The sequence below is a fragment of the Odocoileus virginianus genome, chromosome 14 (assembly GCF_023699985.2).
Source record: "Odocoileus virginianus isolate 20LAN1187 ecotype Illinois chromosome 14, Ovbor_1.2, whole genome shotgun sequence".
Taxonomy (NCBI): domain Eukaryota; kingdom Metazoa; phylum Chordata; class Mammalia; order Artiodactyla; family Cervidae; genus Odocoileus; species Odocoileus virginianus.
The window spans coordinates 53,098,382-53,119,569 of record NC_069687.1 but is presented as its reverse complement, the minus strand read 5'-3'; the positions used below and the strand labels follow the sequence as shown (position 1 = coordinate 53,119,569).

The 21,188-nt window shown below is 38.5% G+C and overlaps 1 protein-coding gene across 7 annotated transcripts in view; it reads right to left on the bottom strand.

The window, feature by feature from the left end:
• RNF180 (ring finger protein 180) overlaps positions 1 to 21,188 on the bottom strand; it is a 278,353-nt gene that overhangs the window by 77,453 nt on the left and 179,712 nt on the right. For all 7 annotated transcript variants that reach the window (XR_011491252.1, XM_070476741.1, XM_070476743.1 and 4 more), the window contains one exon: positions 5,956 to 6,181. Coding sequence is in view for 6 of the 7 variants with exons in the window: in XM_070476741.1 (XP_070332842.1) it covers positions 5,956 to 6,181 (226 nt within the window). In the remaining variant the exon portion in view is untranslated. The remainder of the gene's footprint in view (positions 1 to 5,955; positions 6,182 to 21,188) is intronic.

Here is a 21,188-nt window from a genome sequence, read left to right as displayed (position 1 = left end):
GAGATGGCAAGAGTGAATGTCAACATTTTAGGAATCAGTGAAGTAAGATGAACTACAATGGGTGAATTTAACTCAGACAACCATTTTATCTACTACTGTGGGCAGGAATCCCTTAGAAGAAATGGAGTAGCCATCATAGTCAACAAAAGAGTCTGAAATGCAGTACTCGGATGCAATTTCAAAACGACAGAATGATCTCTGTTCATTTCCAAGGCAAACCATTCAATATCACGGTAATCCAAGTCTATGCCCCAACGAGTAATGCTGAAGAAGCTGAAGTTGAATGATTCTATGAAGACCTACAAGACCTTCTAGAACTAACACCCAAAAAGATGTCCTTTTCATTATAGGGGACTGGAATGCAAAAGTAGGAAGTCAAGAAACACCTGGAGTAACAGGCAAATTTGGCCTTGGAGTACAGAATGAAGCAGGGCAAAGGCTAATAAGAGTTTTGCCAAGAGAACTCACTGGTCATAGCAAACACCCTCTTCCAACAACACAAGAGAAGACTCTACATAGGGACATCACCAGATGGTCAACACCGAAATCTGACTGATTACATTCTTTGCAGCCAAAGATGGAGAAGCTTATACAGTCAGCAAAAGCAAGACTGGAAGCTGATTGTGGCTCGGATCATGAACTCCTTATTGCCAAATTCAGACTGAAATTGAAGAAAGTGGAGAAAACAACTAGACCATTCAGGTATGACCTAAATCAAATCCCTTATGATTATACAGTGGAAGTGAGAAATAGATTTAAGGGACTAGATCTGATAGACTGAGTGCCTGAAGAACTATGGATGGAGGTTCATGACATTGTGCAGGAGACAGGGATCAAAACCATCCCCAAGAAAGAGAAATGCAAAAAAGCAAAATGGCTGTCTGAGGCGGTCTTACAAATAGCTGTGAAAAGAAGAGAAGCAAAAAGCAAAGGAGAAAAGGAAAGATATTCCCATTTGAATGCAGAGTTCCAAAGAATAGCAAGGAGAGATAAGAAAGCCTTCCTCAGTGATCAGGGCTACAGTCCATGGGTCGCAAAGAGCTTGACACAACTGAGCGACTAAGCACATAAGCATACACACAGTATGATAAAGACAAAGTGTTAAGTACTTTTTATTGTTGTGATGCATACTATTATTATTTGCATTTAAAGCTACACTTCAATATTTAGAAAAAGTCTTTTGAAAGCCTATGGATAGAGATATACTAGTGGATCCTCAAAAGGTTATCATAGCATACATCCTCAGTTTCAAAGAATTCATGATTGCCTGTCTTCTGTATGAAAAGAAACAGGACTTCATCGTCCCTGCCACCATCATATTTGATGATGTATATATTGGTTTACTTATTAATTTTTAAAAACTGTCAAATTAACATATTCCCATGGTTTAAGAAATCCAATGATGTAAAAGAGCATTAAAAAAAAAAAACCAAAAGCAAAACACCAGTGAAGATCTGTTTCACTCCTATCTCCAGCTCCACTCACAACTCCCAGGGACTGTTTTAAATATTCCTGTTTGCTGTGTTTTTTTTTTTTTTTTTTTCCTGGTGTTAACCTCCATAATTGCAAGGCAGTGTTTTTCAAGATTTGGTTTGCAAAGCACTAGCCATATGTTAAAGGATTTAGGGTGAAATTGAATAAAATTTTTCATAGTTATATTTTAATGTATATAATAAACTAGAACATCAAATACACACATTCACAAATATGTTGTTAAAGATGAGGCTGAAATAAGTATATTTTAAAACTATGTTGATATGAGGAAAACCCTTAAGTAAAAAAATAATTCAGGTGGTATGTGGATATAGTGAAAACTGAAAAGGTGGTAGGAAAATGACAGAAACCTGAGAAACAATGTTCTAATCATTCTGCTTAATCTTCTATTTCTTTTTTATAATAAACTACTTACTTCCATATATTAAAGCTTGGGAGTGACTACGCTAAAAGGCATTAGGAAACAGATATGCCTACTAATAAAGAATGAATTTGTATACGTATACAATGGAATATTATTATTCAGCCATAAAAAAGAATGAAATAATGCCATTTGCAGCAACATGGATACAACTAGAGATTATCATATTAAGTGAAGTCAGAAAGAGAAAGACAGATACCATATAATACCATTTACATGTGTAATCTAAAATATGGTACAAATAAACCTATTTGCAAACAGAAACAGACTCACAAACATAGAGAACAGACTTGAAGTTGCCAAGGGGGAGTGGAGTGTGGGAGGGGAGGACTGGGAGTTTAGGATTAGCAGATATAAACTATTATATTTTATAGGATGGATAGACAACAAGGTCCTACTGTACAGCACAGGGAACTCTATTCAGTCTCCTGTGATAAACCATAACGGAAAAGAACATAAAAATAAAGATCGTCTGTATGTGTATAACTGAGTCACTTTGCTATACAGCAGAGATCGGCACAACATTGTAAATTTTTTTTTTATACTTCAATTAAAAAAAGAATGAGTTTTGATTTCAGAGGCAATGACTATATTGTACAAGATGAACGTAAAAATGGAAAAGTTGAGGAATGGGTAAATGCAAGAATAAAATCACTATTAGCATATGAATTAACAGTTCAGACTGTTTGATATAGAATAAGAGAAAGTATGAAATACCCTTAATGGGAACAGAGACAACAGACCAAGACCAATTACAGGCTATTACGGCAGATAAGAAGAGGAATTGTGATCTTTTGGATGAGCTGTATGTCCTGAATAAAGCCCAGCAGGACATCTAAAATTCAGACTGAACCCAGTATAATTTTTTGCTGTGTGGGACTGGCCCAAACACTGCAGGGTACCTGTTATCCCTGCCCTGTTGACTAGATACCAGTAGCATCCTCCTATTACTGTGGCAGCCAAAATATTCCTGGTGAAAAAAATCATAAGCCTGCTTCATACTTAAAATTCTAGATTAGCTTAATTTCATTTACTTACTTAGTTAGGGACTTCTTCCCTGGTGACTCAGAAGGTAAAGCGTCTGCCTGCAATGCAGAAGACCTGGATTTGATCCCTGGGTCGGGAAGATCCCCTGGAGAAGGAAATGGCAACCCACTCTAGTACTCTTGCCTGGAAAATACCATGGATGGAGAAGCCTGGTAAGCTACAGTCCATGGGGTTGCAAAGGGTCAGACACGACTGACCGACTTCACTTTCACCTTCTTTCTTTTCTTACACAAGGTGAAGACTCAGCCATTTTATTTTCCCATTTCCAACGGAGCTCACCAGCACTACTGCTTATTAGCACCTAGCTTCACCATGTAGAGGCAGAAGAGCAGGGGCATGGGGTCAGCGGTCTAAAAGGATACAGGGGTTGAGTGGAGGAAAACAATGGAAGGAGGGGAGAAGTTCTCCTCGTTGAGGTTCGGGTGCATCTGAATGAGGTGAGAGCAGCAAGTGACTTCACAGTTGAGAGTTCAGTTGCACTGACCCTGTGGCTCTCTATGTAATACGTGAGACATCTACATCTTCCATATGACCATGGGCTGGGATTCCCGAAGTCTATAGTAGGGCTCATACAGGGGTCCCCCAGAGTCAGTCTGCAGTAGGGGCAATGCCATGCTTGGTTTGAAGGCTTTAGTCGTACAATCGATTCAAGAAAATATGATGCCTTCCCTGAAAACAAAACCATGATCTCACTGGCTAAGGGATTCTTCCCCACTCTCTTGGATGACCCCCACTCCATTTAACATTTGTAAGCCATAGCCTTTCCCCTTCCTTGACCTCCTGATGAAGGTGGCTGGCAGATCCTGTCATGCAGCATGTTTGACATCCCAGAACAGATCTGCTGTTGGGGTACTGATATGGGAGTTCCTTGTCTGGAAGAATGAGGCTGTCAGTCAAGAAATGGAAAGGTTCCCCCTAGCCAAAGGTCTTCTTCCTTGGCCCTGCCATCCTGGAGTTTTTTCCATTTTCATAGACAGAAGAAATCTTAGTTAATTTGGGACACATCAGAATTTTTTCCCCATCTCATAAGCAGGCTTAGAATCTTCTATGTGCAAAGCTGATTCTGCTATGTTCCAAACTGACTTTATCATTTTATACTCCTATCAGTAATATATGAGTTTCAATTTTTCCATATCCTTGTCAACACTTATTATTATCTATCTTCTTAACTATAGCCATCCTAGTGAGTGTGAAGTCATATCTCATTGTTTGGTTACTGAGCTGGTAAGGCAGGTTTGCAAGCATTCATGCAGTTGGTTGGGTATACAAAACTTATTTTTATAAACTGATTCTTCTTTGCAGATGGGTCCTTGGATTTTCTTTTGGGGAAGAAAAATTGCTATGTGTTTTCTTCAGTTTTACTATTAATAAAGTACATACTTTAATCTTATTTGGCCTATGGTTCAGGTGAGAATGTGGATACAGAAATTTCCTTCTCAAAGGTTTAGCACACAGTAGTGCACTCAGTAAATATCAGCTCTGCTTTCAGTTCAGTTCAGTCGTTCAGTCATGTCCGACTCCTTGCAACCCCATGGACTGCAGCACACCAGGCCTCCTTGTCCACCACCAACTCCCGGAGTTTGCCCAAACTCATGTCCATTGAGTCGGTGATGTCATCCAACCACCTCATCCTCTGTCATCCCCTTCTCCTCCTGCTCTCAATCTTTCCCAGCATCAGGGTCTTTTCAAATGAGTCAGCTCTTTGCATCAGATGGCCAAAGTATTGGAGTTTCAGCTTCAACATCAGTCCTTCCAATGAACACCTAGGACTGATCTCCTTTAGGATGGGCTGGTTGGATCTTCTTGCAGTCCAAGGGACTCTCAAACTGGAGCCCATTATACAGAGTGAAGTAAGCCAGAAAGATAAATACCAATACAGTATACTAATGCATATATATGGAATTTAGAAAGATGGTAACGATAACCCTATATGCAAGACAGAAAAAGAGACACAGATATATAGAACAGACTTTTGGACTCTGTGGGAGAAGGCGAAGGTGGGATTATCTGAGAGAATAGCATCAAAACGTGTATATTATCAAGTGTGAAACAGATCAGCAGTCCAGGTTGGATGCATGAGACAGGTGCTCAGGGCTGGTGCACTGGGATGATCCAGAGGGATGGGATGGGGAGGGAGGTGGGAGGGAAGTTCAGGATGGGGAACACATGTAAATCCATGGCTGATTCATGTCAATGTATGGCAAAAACCACTACAATACTGTAAAGTAATTATCCTCCAACTAATAAAAATAAATGAAAAAAAAAAAAAGTCTCCTCCAACACCACAGTTCAAAAGCATCAATTCTTTGGTGCTCAGCTTTCTTTACAGTCCAACAGCTCTGCTTACTTCTATCATTTTTCCCTTTCTCCTTAGCAGGTATCCATGTTTCACATTCATTACTTTTCCCTGTTTCTATTTGTATCAAAATATTGTATTATATCCCATCTTTACATGGTAATTATGTAAACAAATCCTTGTTCCAATTTTACTGTATTCAAGAATAAAGACCTTAAAAACAACAAGAAGGTTTAGAAGATTTGGAGTTTGAGGGAAAGACATAGTAGTTATCCTCAGATATTTATAGATTTATTCTTTGAGACTCCAGAGTAAAAAACAAAGGTCGAAGGATGAGAAGAAATAAAAGTTAGACTTGAGAAATAAATAATTAATAGGGCTTCTCCAAATTTTAATGGAATGTCCTTGACACTGGAGATGTCCAAGTAAAGACTGAAAAACTAGTTAGGATGCTTTAGAAAAGATCTCAGCATTAAATAGAGGAGTAGAGATGAGAAACTGGTTTCATCACTGATTCTATGATTTTAAAAGTTCTAACGAGTTGGCAAGCACTCTTCTATAAACTGGAGAGTAACGAAGTATGCTATATATGATTTTTAGTAACTTTCTCATAATAATTCATAAAGTACCTTTAGAACTGGAACAAAGAGGTAGTCAAAATAATTAGGCAATCATGTTACTGAAAGACAACAATTACCTGTCTGAAAAAAGACTCTGGAAATAACTGTCCGACACAACGGGCAGGGAGTACTTGCAGGGTTGTCTTTGGCAAGGGTCCGCAAGCAGGGCTCACAGAAGATGTGGTGGCAAGGGTAACACATGTAGGGGTTGAAGTAAACATCCAGACACACTGCACAGATGTAGCTCTCCTTTTCTTCTGCATATTCATTGTCATCATCTGTACTCATCTCATTATCCAAAGTCTGCAAAATATAAGCAAAAGCAATTTCTCTTAGTTCAGTATGAGATTGGTTTCCTCGAGAAATTGAGAAACTGATTTCATATTTTGTTAAAGTGAATGAAAATATTTATGAGAAGCAGGCATATCTGTTTTTGTGAATAATCAGTGACAGAAATGCTACCTTGCAAAGTGAGAAGAAACTGGAAACATACATGAAAAACACAGAAGTCTTAATTATTCATTTTAGCATTTTTATATGATGTAAATGTTAAAGTATAGTACCTGAAAATACTAAGTAAATCTTTATCTCCATTTAACCAGAACTAGTTAAGTAAGTGTTAGGTCCCAGGATGACAGATTCCCCATCTATCCCACTCCCACCACAGCAAACAAGCTACTGTCACAAGATTACCACCCTTATATGGGCATTTGCACATGAATAGCCCTGAGGACTTCTGTTAGGTCCATACCATTTCTGTCATTTACTGTGCCCATCTTTGCATGAAATGTTCCTTTGGTATCTCTAATTTTCTTGAAGAGATCTGTAGTCTTTCCTATTCTATTGTTTTCTTCTATTTCTTTGCATTGATCACTGAGGAAGGCTTTCTTATCTCTCTCTGCTATTCTTTGGAACTCTGCATTCAAATGGGTATATCTTTCCTTTTCTCCTTTGTCTGAAGCTGAAATTCCAATACTTTGGTCCCCTGATGTGAAGAACTTATTCATTTGAAAAGACTCTGATGCTGGGAAAGATTGAAGGCAGGAGGAGAATGGGACTACAGAGGATGAGATGGTTGGATGGCATCACCAACTCGATGGACATGAGTTTGAGCAAGCTCTGGGAGTGGTGATGGACAGGGAAGCCTGGCGTGCTGCAGTCCATGGGGTTGCAAAGAGCTGAACACGACCGAGTGACTGAACTGAACTGAGACGTGAGGGCAAGAGGAAGTCAAACTTCAGCTTCACACTATACAGGCAGCATTCTTTATTCTACATTTTGCACATTCCTGGACCTCAGAGACAATAACAGGCCAAAGCCCAAGGTATGTCAGGAAAAAGATATCGCAAAGAAACTTGTAGTAATTTTGGGATCAGCCTTGCAGCTGGAAAATACTAGCCTGCTCCTCTCTCCCAACTAGAATAGTTAAGAAAGAGGCTATTAACAGGTAGATAGGAAAGCAGCACTCAGGTAGCAGCACAGAGTCTGGTGGCACAATTCCTGCTACTTAACATCACAATGTCCTCATCTGTGAAGGTGCTATGTGAGAATTAAATGAGGTAATCCACATAAAGCATTGAGCACAGCACAGCCTGGCATACAACAAATATTCAGTAAATGTTATCCACAGCCATCCTTCCCTCCTACCTTTCTCACAGGCCCAGTAGTTTTTGTCAGAGCCTTGGGAAATACTCCTTAAACAAGGCCTGGCCTCAGTCCACTGAGGTAAATGGTGTAGATGCTTTTCTCCTCACTTTGATGAAAGTGAAAAATGCAGATCAACGATTAATATTTGAGTACCCTTTGGGCTTTCTAAATATTTTTAGGTTCCATGAAATGTAAAAGTTACAGAAAAGAGGCAAACAGAGCCTTGAAAATAGAGAAAAGCCTCTCAACTGGATAAACTGTTACTTGATTTACCCAGATGGTCCCACTTCCTCTCGGGCAGCCCCCTCTGCCACCTGCAGGTAATTTCTCTCTTTATGAAGGACATATTCAAGTTGTTAGCTCATTTTTTAAATTGGCTTTCTGATTTTTCTTATAAACTTGTAAGCATTTTTACTTAATCTGGTTACTTGTTGTTATTGGTTAGATGTGTTGCAAATATTTTTTCCTTTCTTCTGGTTTGCCTTTTCACACTTCTCATGGTGTCTTTTGATGACATAAAGTTCTTAATTTTTAAGAACATTTTTCCTTCATGGTTAGTAATTTATGTGTCTTATCTAAGAACACTTACCTTCTCCCAGGGTCATTAACAGAGTATTATTTTGCATTTAATAATATTTAATCATCTACCTAAAATTGATTTTCAGTATGGTATATATTATGGGTAAATTTCATTTTAATTTTTATGTACTTATTAATTGGTATAGCCCATCTATTTCAATGACCTTACTCTCCCTCCACTGTTCTAATGTGCCGCATTGTTATTAAGAGGCCAAATATGTTGACTTCTATTTTGTTCCATTACGTTATTTATTCCTATGCCATAATCATACCTTGTTGCTCAGCTGGTAAAGAATCTGTCTGCAATGTGGGAGACCTGTGTTCGATCCCTGGGTTGGGAAGATCCCCTGAAGAAGGGAATGGCTACCCACTCCTGTATTCTGGCCTGGAGAATCCCATCATTTGTATAGTCCATGGGGTCACAAAGAATCGGACACAACTGAGCGACTTTCACTTACTGTGGCCTTATAATAAGCTTCAATATCTGGTAAAGGAAGTTCTTTCATCCTAAAGTCCTTTCTGCCAAACATAGGATGCTTTCCTAACTTACCTTCATTACTCTTTCAGCAGCATTTCCTAAGTAGACCAGGCCCTCTTTTTTGCCACCTACTTGATGCTGCCTTCTTACATTTGGAATAAGATGAGACTCCTTACAATGCTCTATAGAACTCTGCAGGATCCAGTTCCAGCCTTCATTTTTATCCTCCGTATGGAACTACATTCCAATTCACTGAACTTCTAGCTCAACAAACACACTGAACATTTTCTTACACTAAGGCCTTAAGACATGATGCTTTCTTTTGCTTAAAAAGTGGTTACTCCATGTGGATAATTACAAAATAAGATAAAATTCTCCTATCTTTCCATATACACCTATATGCATTTCATTGAGATGCAGAGATTGGTTTCTACACTCTGAATTTGGGCTCTGCCACGTGACTTGCTTTGGTCAATGGAATGTAAGCAAATGTGATGTAAATAAAGGCTTAAAAAGGCTTGTGCACTGGAATAGTCCTCTCCTGCTGATCTTGGGAACTCACAAGTCCCAAGATGTGAACAAGCCTAGGCTGGCCTGCTGAATAGTAAGTGACATATGGTCCAGCTGCCTCCATTGTGACTGCTGACAACAAGCCAACCACCGGACATGTGTGGGCACAGCCAATAATTGTCACCTAATTGCAAATGTACTGGTGAGCCCAGATGATATCATGTGCATCAGAGACAAACCATTATAGCTGAGCCCAGCCCCAACTGCCAACTCAGAAAATTGTGAGTGAATATAGGTTGTTGTTTTAAACAACTAAATTTGCTTTGTTACATAACAAAAATTAGTTGACACATTCTTGTCTACACATGGCTAAATTTACCTCATTTTAAAAATCTTAAATATCAACTTCCCCAAAGGATTGCACTGCTCTTCTTTCAAAAGTTGTTCTCTGTCACTTGCCATGTAGTTGCTTCCTCATAATTTTTACTTGCCTATCTTTCTATTAAATTTTACTTTTTAAATTAAAAAGTAATTTTAATTTCAATTTAAAATTAAAGATACATTTCTATTAAAAGTTATTTTTCTACTAATAGTTATTTTAAAATTTAAAATCTTCCCAACCCAGGTATCACACTGAGGCCTCTTCCATTGCGGGCAGATTCTTTACCATCTGAGCCACCAGGGAAACCCAAGAATACTGGAGTGGGTAATCTAGCCCTTCTCTAGGGGAGTTTTCCAACTCAGGAATCGAACCAGGGTCTCCTGTATTGCAGGCAGATTCTTTACCAGCAGAGAAATACAAATCCCTCATTAAGGATCCAAACAGACTGTACACACAGAAGATGGATGATACTTAGCTGAGAGCAGTTTGTGTAAAGAGACAGAGATTTTAACTGAATGGAAGCTCAACATATGATGCAGTGAGTTGATGTTCCTACCACTGTATATGATCACACCATATCTGAAGCTACTTTGAGGACCCCAGACAATCTATAGTTATCCACAGAAACATTCTGAAGGGCAGGGCAGCATGACTTCTGAAACTTCCTCATACAAAGTGCTTTTAAAAGATTGAGGATATTCACTCAGAAAAATATTAACAGGAGACCAGATTTTAAGTATTTGTGAAAGAGAGATCATAATTTTTCTCTGTGTAGTTCCTATGATTAGATCTAAAAAGGAATGAAAGTTATGAGAACACCGACTAAAATAGAAAATAAAAGAAATATCTATTCATCAACCAAAGTGGTATAAAACTAGCATAAAATATTCAATCTTAAATAGTATGTTTTCCACAGAGCTAAATATTTGCCTGATGTTTCCTACCAAATTAATTGGGACTCAGAAATAAGGTGACCAAAGTTGTACATATTAACTAATCTCTTCAGCACTAAACCTTTACCAAGTAGATACTATTGTTATCATCATTTTCCATATCAAAGGAAAGTGAAAATATAGACAGCTCACTTACTGAAACTATGAGTGGAATTTCAACCCAGTCAATAGGGATTTGAAGCAACATTCTTTATCACCACATTCTTAAGTGAGTTGCTATATTTTGAATAGTCCCAGCAAATAATAAAAGTTAACTGATGATGATAATGATGTATGTAAAGAGGAAATGAAATTTAGATAGGATTTAAAGGAAAGTCAGAAATATCAAGACATCATCATCATAATCAACAAATGAATATCAGTTCAGTTCAGTCACTCAGTCTTGTCCAACTCTTTGCGACCCCATGAATCGCAGCACGCCAGGCCTTCCTGTCCATCACCAACTCCTGGAGTTTACTCAAACTCATGTCCATCAAGTCGGTGATGCCATCCAGCCATCTCATCTTCTGTCGTCCCGTTCTCCTCCCGCCCCCAATCCCTCACAGCATCAGGGTCTTTTCCAAAGAGTCAACTCTTCGCAGGAGGTGGCCGAAGTACTGCGGTTTCAGCTTCAGCATCAGTCCTTCCAATGAACACCCAGGAATGATCTGCTTTAGGATGGACTAGTTGGATCTCCTTGCAGTCCAAGGGACTCTTAAGAGTCTTCTCCAACACCACAGTTCAAAACCATCAATTCTTCTGCGCTCGGCTTTCTTCACAGTCCAACTCTCACATCCATACATGACCACTGGAAAAACCATAGCCTTGACTAGACGGACCTTTGTTGGCAAAGTAATGTCTCTGCTTTTTAATATGCTATCTAGGTTGGTCATAACTTTCCTTCCAAGGAGTAAGCGTCTTTTAATTTCATGGCTGCAATCACAATCTGCAGTGATTTTGGAGCCCAGAAAAATAAAGTCTGACACTATTTCCACTCTTTCCTCATCTATTTCCCATGAAGTGATAGGACCAGATGCCATGATCTTAGTTTTCTGAATGTTGAGCTTTAAGCCAATTTTTTCACTCTCCTCTTTCACTTTCATCAAGAGGCTTTTTAGTTCCTCTTCACTTTCTGCCATAACGGTGGTGTCATCTGCATATCTGAGGTTATTGATACTTCTCCTGGCAATCTTGATTCCAGCTTGTGCTTCTTCCAGGCCAGCATTTCTCATGATATACTCTGCATATACATTAAATAAGCACAGTGACAATATACAGCCTTGACGTACTCCTTTTCCTATTTGGAACTAGTCTGTTGTTCCATGTCCAGTGAATATAATAGGTGTTCAATTGTCCAACTGCTTTTGGCCCCATAAAAATTATCGTACAAAGTCAACCAAATATATTCAGTCTCTCATGTTCCTCTCCAGAGGCTTCAAGTCAAAGATAATGAGATAATAAATAGATATATAATACGAACAACCTTTAAAAAGTTTGCAAAAAATTAGTAGGTCAAAATTTTTTGTTAGTAATAAAGACAAAGCAGCAGTGATATTTAGTTTATTTACAATTATTGTGATTACTGTTATATTTGGTTTTATTTCTTGCTTTTTTTTTTTTTTCTTCAAGAAGTAATAGTAGGGCAGAAGTGAAGAGCAAGATAACAGAGCCAATCTGGCTGGACTCTGCCACTACTGACTGTGTAGTAGTAATCTGATTTATACAAGTTACTTTATTCCCTGGGGTCTCACTTTCCTCATTTGTAAGGTACCTAGCTCATAGAGCTGTTGAAAGCATTAAGAGAATTAATATATACAAAGCATTCAGAACAGTACCTGGAATATAAAAAGTGCTATCCAAGTGTTTGCTGTTATTATATCCTGTCTCCTTTTTTCTAATAATTAATCTTAACTTTTAACAAAAACAGTTGATGTTTAACGTTAATAATCTCCCTTTTTTTAATGAGACCTATGAATTGAATGCATTTTACTCCCCACTCAGAAACACAAATATAGCTCATATCTTATTATCTGAATTTTATGTCTAAAATGTTAATTGCTTAAACATACTACACCTCTACTTTGTCAGTACATTCTTTAAATCAATTAATCTATATTTAACTATGATTCACTATCTGCTTAGTTCTGTTCTTCAGCTCACTTAACACTGTTTCCTTCTATCCCTTATTGTCTTCTCTCTTGAATCACATTTTTTGTTTTACTGTAATCTATCCTTGACAGTTCTATCAAGACCTACAAGACCTCTTAGAACGAACGCCAAAAAAGATGTACTTTTCATTATGGGGGACTAGATGCAAAAGTAGGAAGTCAAGAAACACCTGGAGTAACAGGCAAATTTGGCCTTGGAGTACAGAATGAAGCAGGGCAAAGGCTAATAGAGTTTTGCCAAAAGAATACACTGGTCATAGCAAATACACTCTTCCAACAACACAAGAGAAGACTCTACACATGGACATCACCAGATGGTCAACACTGAAATCAGATTGATTATATTCTTTGCAGCCAAAGATGGAGAAGCTCTATACAGTCAGCAAAAACAAGACCGGGAGCTGACTGTGTCTCAGATCATGAACTCCTTATTGTCAAATTCAGACTTAAACTGAAGAAAGCAGGGAAAACCACTAGACCATTCAGGTATGATGTAAATCAAATCCCTTATGACTATACAGTGGAAGTGAGAAATAGATCTGATAGACAGAGTGCCTGATGAACTATGGACAGAGGTTCGTGACCTTGTACAGGAGACAGGGATCAAGACCATCCCCATGGAAAAGAAATGCAAAAAGGCAAAATGGTTATCTGAGGAGGCCTTACAAATAGCTGTGAAAAGAAGAGAAGTGAAAAGCAAAGGAGAAAAGGAAAGATACTGAATAGCAAGGAGAGATAAGAAAGCCTTCCTCAGCAATCAATGCAAAGAAATAGAGGAGAGCAACAGAATGGGAAAGACCAGAGATCTCTTCAAGAAAATTAGAGATACCAAGGGAACATTTCATGCAAAGATGGGCTCAATAAAGGACAGAAATGGGATGGAGCTAACAGAAGCAGAAGATATTAAGAAGGGGTGGCAAGAATACACAGAACTGTACAAAAAAGATCTTCATGACCCAGATAATCATGATGGTGTGAGCACTCACCTAGAGTCCAACATCCTGGAATGTGAAGTCAAGTGGGCCTTAGAAAGCATCACTATGAACAAAGCTAGGAGAGGTGATGAAATTCCAGTTGAGATATTTCAAATCCTAAAGGATGATGCTGTGACAGTGCTGCATGCAATATGCCAGCAAATTTGGAAAACTCAGCAGTGGCCACAGGCCTGGAAAAGGTCCGTTTTCATTCCAATCCCAAAGAATGCTCAAACTACTGCACAATTGCACTCATCTCACATGCTAGTAAAGTAATGCTCAAAATTCTCCAAGCCAGGCTTCAGCAATACATGAACCATGAACTTCCAGATGTTCAAGCTGGTTTTAGAAAAGGCAGAGAAACCAGAGATCAAATTGCCAACATTTGCTAGATCATCAAAAAAGCAAGAAAGTTCCAGACTAACATCTATTTCTGCTTTATTGACTATGCCAAAGCCTTTGACAGTGTGGATCACAATAAACTGGAAAATTCTGAAAGAGATGGGATACCAGATCATCTGACCTGCCTGTTGAGAAACCTATATGCAGGTCAGGAAGCAACAGTTAGAACTGGACATGGAACAACAGACTGGTTCCAAATAGGAAAAGGAGTATGTCAAGGCTGTATATTGTCACCCTGCTTATTTAGCTTATATGCAGAGTACATCACGAGAAATGTTGGGCTAGATGAAGCACAAGCTGGAATCAAGATTGCCGGGAGAAGTATCAATAACCTCAGATATGCAGATGATACCACCCTTATGGCAGAGTGAAAAGGAACTAAAAAGCCTCTTGATCAAAGTGAAAGAGGAGAGTGAAAAAATTGGCTTAAAGCTCAACATTCAGAAAACTAAGATCATGGCATCTGGTCCTATCACTTCATGGGAAATAGATGAGGAAAGAGTGGAAACAGTGTCAGACTTTATTTTTCTGGGCTCCAAAATCACTGCAGATTGTGATTGCAGCCATGAAATTAAAAGACGCTTACTCCTTGGAAGAAGTTATGAACAACCTAGATAGCATATTAAAAAGCAGAGACATTACTTTGCCAACAAAGGTCCGTCTAGTCAAGGCTATGGTTTTTCCAGTGGTCATGTATGGATGTGAGAGTTGGACTGTGAAGGAAGCTGAGCGCAGAAGAATTGATGCTTTTGAACTGTGGTGTGGAGAAGACTCTTGAGAGTCCCTTGGACTGCAAGGAGATCCAACTAGTCCATCCTAAAGCAGATCATTCCTGAGTGTTCATTGGAAGGACTGATGCTGAAGCTGAAACCGCAGTACTTTGGCCACCTCCTGCGAAGAGTTGACTCATTGGAAAAGACCCTGATGCTGGGAGGGATTGGGGGCAGGAGGAGTAGGGGACAACAGAGGATGAGACGGCTGGATGGCATCACCGACTTGATGGACATGAGTTTGAATAAACTCCGGGAGTTGATGATGAACAGGGAGGCCTGGCATGCTGCGATTCATGGGGTCACAAAGAGTCAGACAGGACTCAGCGACTGAAATGAACTGAACTGAACTGAATCTGTCCTTGAGAATTTTTTTTTTTTTTCAGGAAATGTATGTGAATGGTAAACTGTATGTTCTGGAGAGTTTGAAGTTTCCTCTGTATTCATATTTGAGTTTCATCTGAGTATAGTCCTAGATAATAAAATATTTTCACTCAAAACTTTGAAGATAGATGAGACCAAAAGGAGAGTAGGGAGACCTCATGCTCTACTTCTCTCATGGGCACACCACCAAAATTACAACTATTTATAGAACAACTATTGATGAGGATGACCTGAAGACCAACAAAAAATATTTTCTAAAAGATAAAAAAAAAAGGAACCACAATGAGAGGGGTAGGAGGGGCAGAGATGCAATATAATCAAGACCCACACCCTGGGGTAGGTGACCCATAGAGTGAAGAATAATTGCAGAGGTTCTTCCCAAGGTTCAAGGGATCCGAGCCTCATCTATAGCTCCCCAGTGTTGGGTCCTGCATGGGGAAAGAAGCCTCCAGAATGTCTGGCTTTGAAAACCAGTGGGATTTATATATAGGAGAGCTATAGAGTAGTAAGAAACAGAGATTATGCTCCTAAAGGGTGCACACAAATTCTCACAGGCTCTGAGACCCTGTGCAAGTAAATTAATTTGAAAGGACACCAGGTCAGACCCATTTGCTGATCTTGGAGAGCCTCTCAAAGAGGTGGAGGCATCTAAGACCCTCCCTGGGAACACAGACACTGACAGCAACCTTTTGGGGGAGCTCCTTCATGCTGGCAAGTAACACTTTGGAGTCCTCCGTCTAGCCACTGGCACTGGGATCCAGCCCTGCTAACCTTCCAGTTGGTATCAGTCTGGCAAACCCCAGGCAGAAGAGCCAGTCAAAAGTGGATGTAGCCCTTTTCACCAGCCAGTTGGACACCAGCCCCAGGATCCCCCACAACCCTCAGTTAGGTTCCCTGGGACCTAACACTGTGCAAAAGTAGGCCAAGGCCAGCCTCAAACCCCCAGGCCTGAAGTCAACTGCAGCAGGACCTGGCCCCAACCATTAGCAGATTGGCACAAATACCTAGACTTTTGGCACCTGCAGTTAGCTCTCCTGCAACCCAACTCTTTGGCCCTGCTCACAAATAGGCAGTCATCAGCCCTGGGATTCCTGGGATCTAAAACCAGTTGGAGAAGACTCTTGAGAGTCCCTTGGACTGCAAGGAGATCCAACCAGTCCATCCTAAAGTAGATCAGTCCTGGGTGTTCATTGGAAGGACTGATGCTGAAGGTGAAACTCCAATACTTCGGCCACCTCATGCAAAGAGTTGACTCATTGGAAAAGACCCTGAGGAGGAGTAGGGGACGACAGAGGATGAGATGGCTGGATGGCCTCACCGACTTGATGGACATGAGTTTGAGTAAACTCCAGGAGTTGGTGATGGACAGGGAAGCCTGGCATGCTGCGATTCATGGGATCGCAAAGAGTCGGACATGACTGAGTGAATTGAACTGAACTGAACAACCAGTCATGCTAGGGCCTTACCCTCGTAACCAGCTCTAGTGACCAGAGGGAAGTGAGATGCTGGGCCCCATAGGAAATCTCCTACAAAAGGCCATTACTCCAAGATCAGGAAAAGTCACCAACCTACCTAATAACTACAAATACATGCAAGACTGAGACAAAATGAGGTGAAAAAAGGATCAAATGAAGGAATGAAAACTCTAGGTGAAGAAAGTAATGAAGTGGAGATAAGCAGTCTACCCAATAAAAGTTCAAAGTAACGATCATAAAGATGTTCAACTAACTTGGGAGAAGACTGGATGAACACAATGAGAAGTTTAATAAAGGATTAGAAAATACTCTAGAAGTAATTGACAGCGGATTAGATGATGCAGAGGAACAGATCAGTGAGCTGGAAGACTGGTGGAAACCACTGAAGCTAAAAAGAATAAAGAATAAAAAAGAAATGACATTTTAAGAGACCTCTGGAAAAACATCAAGCATACTAACATTCATATTATAGAGATCCTAGAAGAATAAGGGAAGAAGAAAGGAGTAGAGAACATATATGAGATACAATAGTTAAAAACAAACAAACAAACGAACAAAAAAACAAAAACCCCAATCTGGGAAAGGAAACAGACATTCAGGTCTAGGAAGCACAGAGAGTCTCAAACAAGATCAGCTGAAAGAGGACCACACCAAGACACACTGTAATTAAAATGGCAAAAATTAAGGATAAAAAGAGAATATTAAAAAATGGCAAGGGAAAAGCAACAAGTTACTTTTAGTGGAACTCCCATAAGGCTACCAGCTGACTTCAGAGTAACTCTGCAGGTCAAAAGGAAGTAGCATAATATATTTAAAATATTTTTCAAAGACACATTATATAATGATAAAGGAATCAATTCAACAAAAAGATATAACAATTGTAAATACATACACATCCAACCTATGAGTATTTAAATAATATAGCAAATATTACCAAACACAAATAGAGAAAGTGACATTAATACAATAATAGTAGAGGACTTTCATACCCCAATTATATCAATAGATTATTGAGGTAGAATCAAAGAGGAAACAGTGACCTTACATGACATATTAATCAGATAAATTTAAAAGCTATCTACAGAGCATTCCATTCAAAAAGCAGCAGAATATACACTCTTTTCAAGTGCACATTCTCTGGGATAGATCACATGCTAGGCCACAAACAAGTCACAGTAAATCTTAGAAGACTGAAATTATATCAGGCATTTTTTTCTGAACACAAAAGTATAAGTCTAGAAACTAACCATAAAACAAAAATTGCAAAAACATAAGCATGTGGATGTTAAACAATATGCTACTAAACAACCAATGGGTCAGTGAAAAAATTAAAGATAAACAAAAAAAAAATACCTGGAGACAAATGAAAACAAATATGTAATGAACCAAAATTCATGAGACATAGCCAACCAGTCCTAAAAGAGACATTTATAGCAATACAAATCTACCTCAGAAAAGAAACAAAAAGAAGACTAACCATACGCTTAGAGGTTCTAGAAAAAGAAAAACAAAGCACAAAGAGAGAAGAAGGAAATACTGAAGGTGAGAGTAGACATAAATGAAACAGAGACCAAAAAATAAAAAGGAAAGACCCATGAAGCTGAGAGCTGGTTCTTTGGAAAGATTACAATAACTGATAAACCTATAGTCAGACTCATCTTGAAAAAAAGAGGAAAGACCCAAATAAAATCATAAATGAAAAGGGAAAATTATGATCAATACCACAGAAATACAAAAGATTATATGAGACCACACAAAAAATTACATGCCAATAAAATGAGCAGCCTAGAAGAAATAGATAAATTTGTAGAAATGTACAAAATATGAACAGGCCTTATTTAAATCAGTGATGATAATTAAAAAAAACTCCCCCAAACAAAAGTTCAGGACCAGATGACTTCACAGTTAAGCTCAAACATTTAAAGAATGGTTAACACCAATCTTTCTCAAATTATTCCCAAAAATCGAAGAGGAAGAAACCTTTATGAAATTGTCACTCTGGTATCAAAACCAGACAAAGACACCAAAAAAAGAGAAAATTGTAGGCCACTATCACTGATGAACAGAGATGCAAAACATCCTCCACAGAACATAAGCAATTCAAATTCAACAATACATTAAGAGAATCATCAAAGATTGAGGGCAAAGAGGAGAAAAGGGTGACAGGATAAGATGGTTGGATGCCATCACTGACTCAATGGACATGAGTTTGAGCACACTCCAGGAGATAGTGAAGAACAGGGAAGCCTGGCATGCTGCAGTTCATGGAGTCACCAGGGAGTCGGACATGACTTGGCAACTGAACAAACAATACCAGGATCAAGTGGAGTTTATCCCAGGGATACAAGGACAGTATAATATCCACAAATCAGTGTGATACACCACTTAATAAACTGAAGAATAAAAACCATATGACAATCTCAATAGATGCAGAAAAAGATTGTGACAAAATCCAACATCTATTTAAGATAAAAACTCTTCAGAAGTGGATACAGAGGAAACATATCTCAATATAATAAAGGCCATATATGATACACCTACTGCTAACATCATACTCAATGATGAAAAGCTGAAAGTATTTCTTTTAAGATTGGGAACAAGACAAGGATACCCACTTTCCAAAGACGACATACAGATGGATGACAGACACATAATCATCAGTGAAATGCAAATCAAAATTCAGTAAGATCACCTCACACTTGTCAGAATAATTATTATCAAAAAGATTATAACAAGTGTTGGTGAGGATATGAAGAAAAGGGAACTCTTGTGCCCTGTTGGTAGGATTGTAATTGGTGCAGATGCTATGGAAGAAAGAACAAAGGTTCCTCAAAAAAACTAAAAATAAAGCTATGATCCAGCAATTCTACTTCTGGGTAGCTTTCCAAAGGAAACAAAAACACTAAGTTTGTAGTGTTTTCAGGAAACACAAAAGTGTTTTAGGAAACACAAATACTTTGAGGAAAAGATATATGCACCCCTGTATTCACTGCAGCATTATTCATAATAGCCAAGACACGGAAGCAACCCAAGTGCCCATCAATAGATGTATATAGAAGATGTGGCACACACACACAAAATTAAATATTAATCAGCCATAAAAAAATGAAATTTTTCCATCTGTGACAGCATGAATGAACCTAGAGAGTATTTCGCTGAGTGAAGTAAGTCAGATAGAGAAAGGTAAATATCATATGAATTCACTTATATGTGAAGTGTAAAAAAACAAAACAAAACAAAAAACCAAACCAACAAATAAAACAGAACTGAGTCACTGATACAGAGTACAAACCAATGGCTTATCAGAGGGGCAAGGGGTGGGGGAAGAGTGACATAAGGTGTGGGAAAACGAAGAGGTAAAAAATTCCCTTCACAGAGTAAACAAGTCAGAGAATGAAAAGTATAGTATGAAGAAAACAGTCAATAACAATGTAACATCTTTGCATGGTGACAGGTGGTTACTAGATTTATACTTGTGATCATTTTGTTCTGTATAGAAATATCTAATCACGAGATAAACGTGGTCAAGAGGTACAAACTTATAAGATATGTAAGTACTAAAGATATAATGGATAACATCATTAATATAGTTAACACTGATGTATGTTACATATGAAAGTTGTTAAGAGAGTTAATCTTAAGAAGTCTCATCACATGGCCCTATATGCAGAACAGAAAAAGAGACTCAGGTGTATACAACAGACTTGTGGACTCTGGGAGAAGGCGAGGGTGGGATGTTTCAAGAGAACAGCATTGAAACATGTATATTATCTAGGGTGAAACAGATCACCAGCACAGGTTGGGTACATGAGACAAGTGCTCGGGCCTGGTGCACTGGGAAGACCCAGAGGGATCGGGTGGAGAGGGAGGTGGGAGGGGGGATTGGGATGGGGAATACATGTAAATCCATGGCTAATTCATTTCAATGTATAACAAAAACTACTGTAATGATGTAAAGTAATTAGCCTCCGACTAATAAAAATTAAAAAAAAAAAATAGAAGTCTCATCACAAAATATATTCTTTTCTTTCATTTTATATCTAGATAGCATCCTGGATATTCATAAAACTCACTGTGGTAATCATTTTATGATGTTTGTGAGTCAAATAATACTGCTGCAAACAATCTTTTACAGTGCTGTATATCAATTATATTTAAATAAAAATGGAAGGGAAAAAAAAAGACATGGATAAAAATCTTTAAAGTACTGGGTAAAAAAAAATATATCTACCTGAACATCTATCTGTATCTGGTGAGCATATTTACTATCTTTCATAAATAAAGAGGAGCTAAAATTCAAAAAAGGAAGACTGATCCACTGTTTCATATCACCTATCAATATGAAAAACATGTCTATCTTATTTGTGCTTTCTTTCTTGTTGAAAGTCTTACAACCTTTTCATCCTTAGATTTGAAAATTTTTACGAGTTGTGTGTCCTTCGAGTCACTTCTATTCAGTACTCAGTAGTCTTTTTCAATCTGAAGAACTATGTCCTTCTGCAGTCCCGCAGAAATTTCATTTTCCCCTAATCAATCACCACTGTCTATTCTCTCTGTTCCTACTTTTTTTACTTCTCAGTACACACAAATTAGATCTCTTGGATTTATT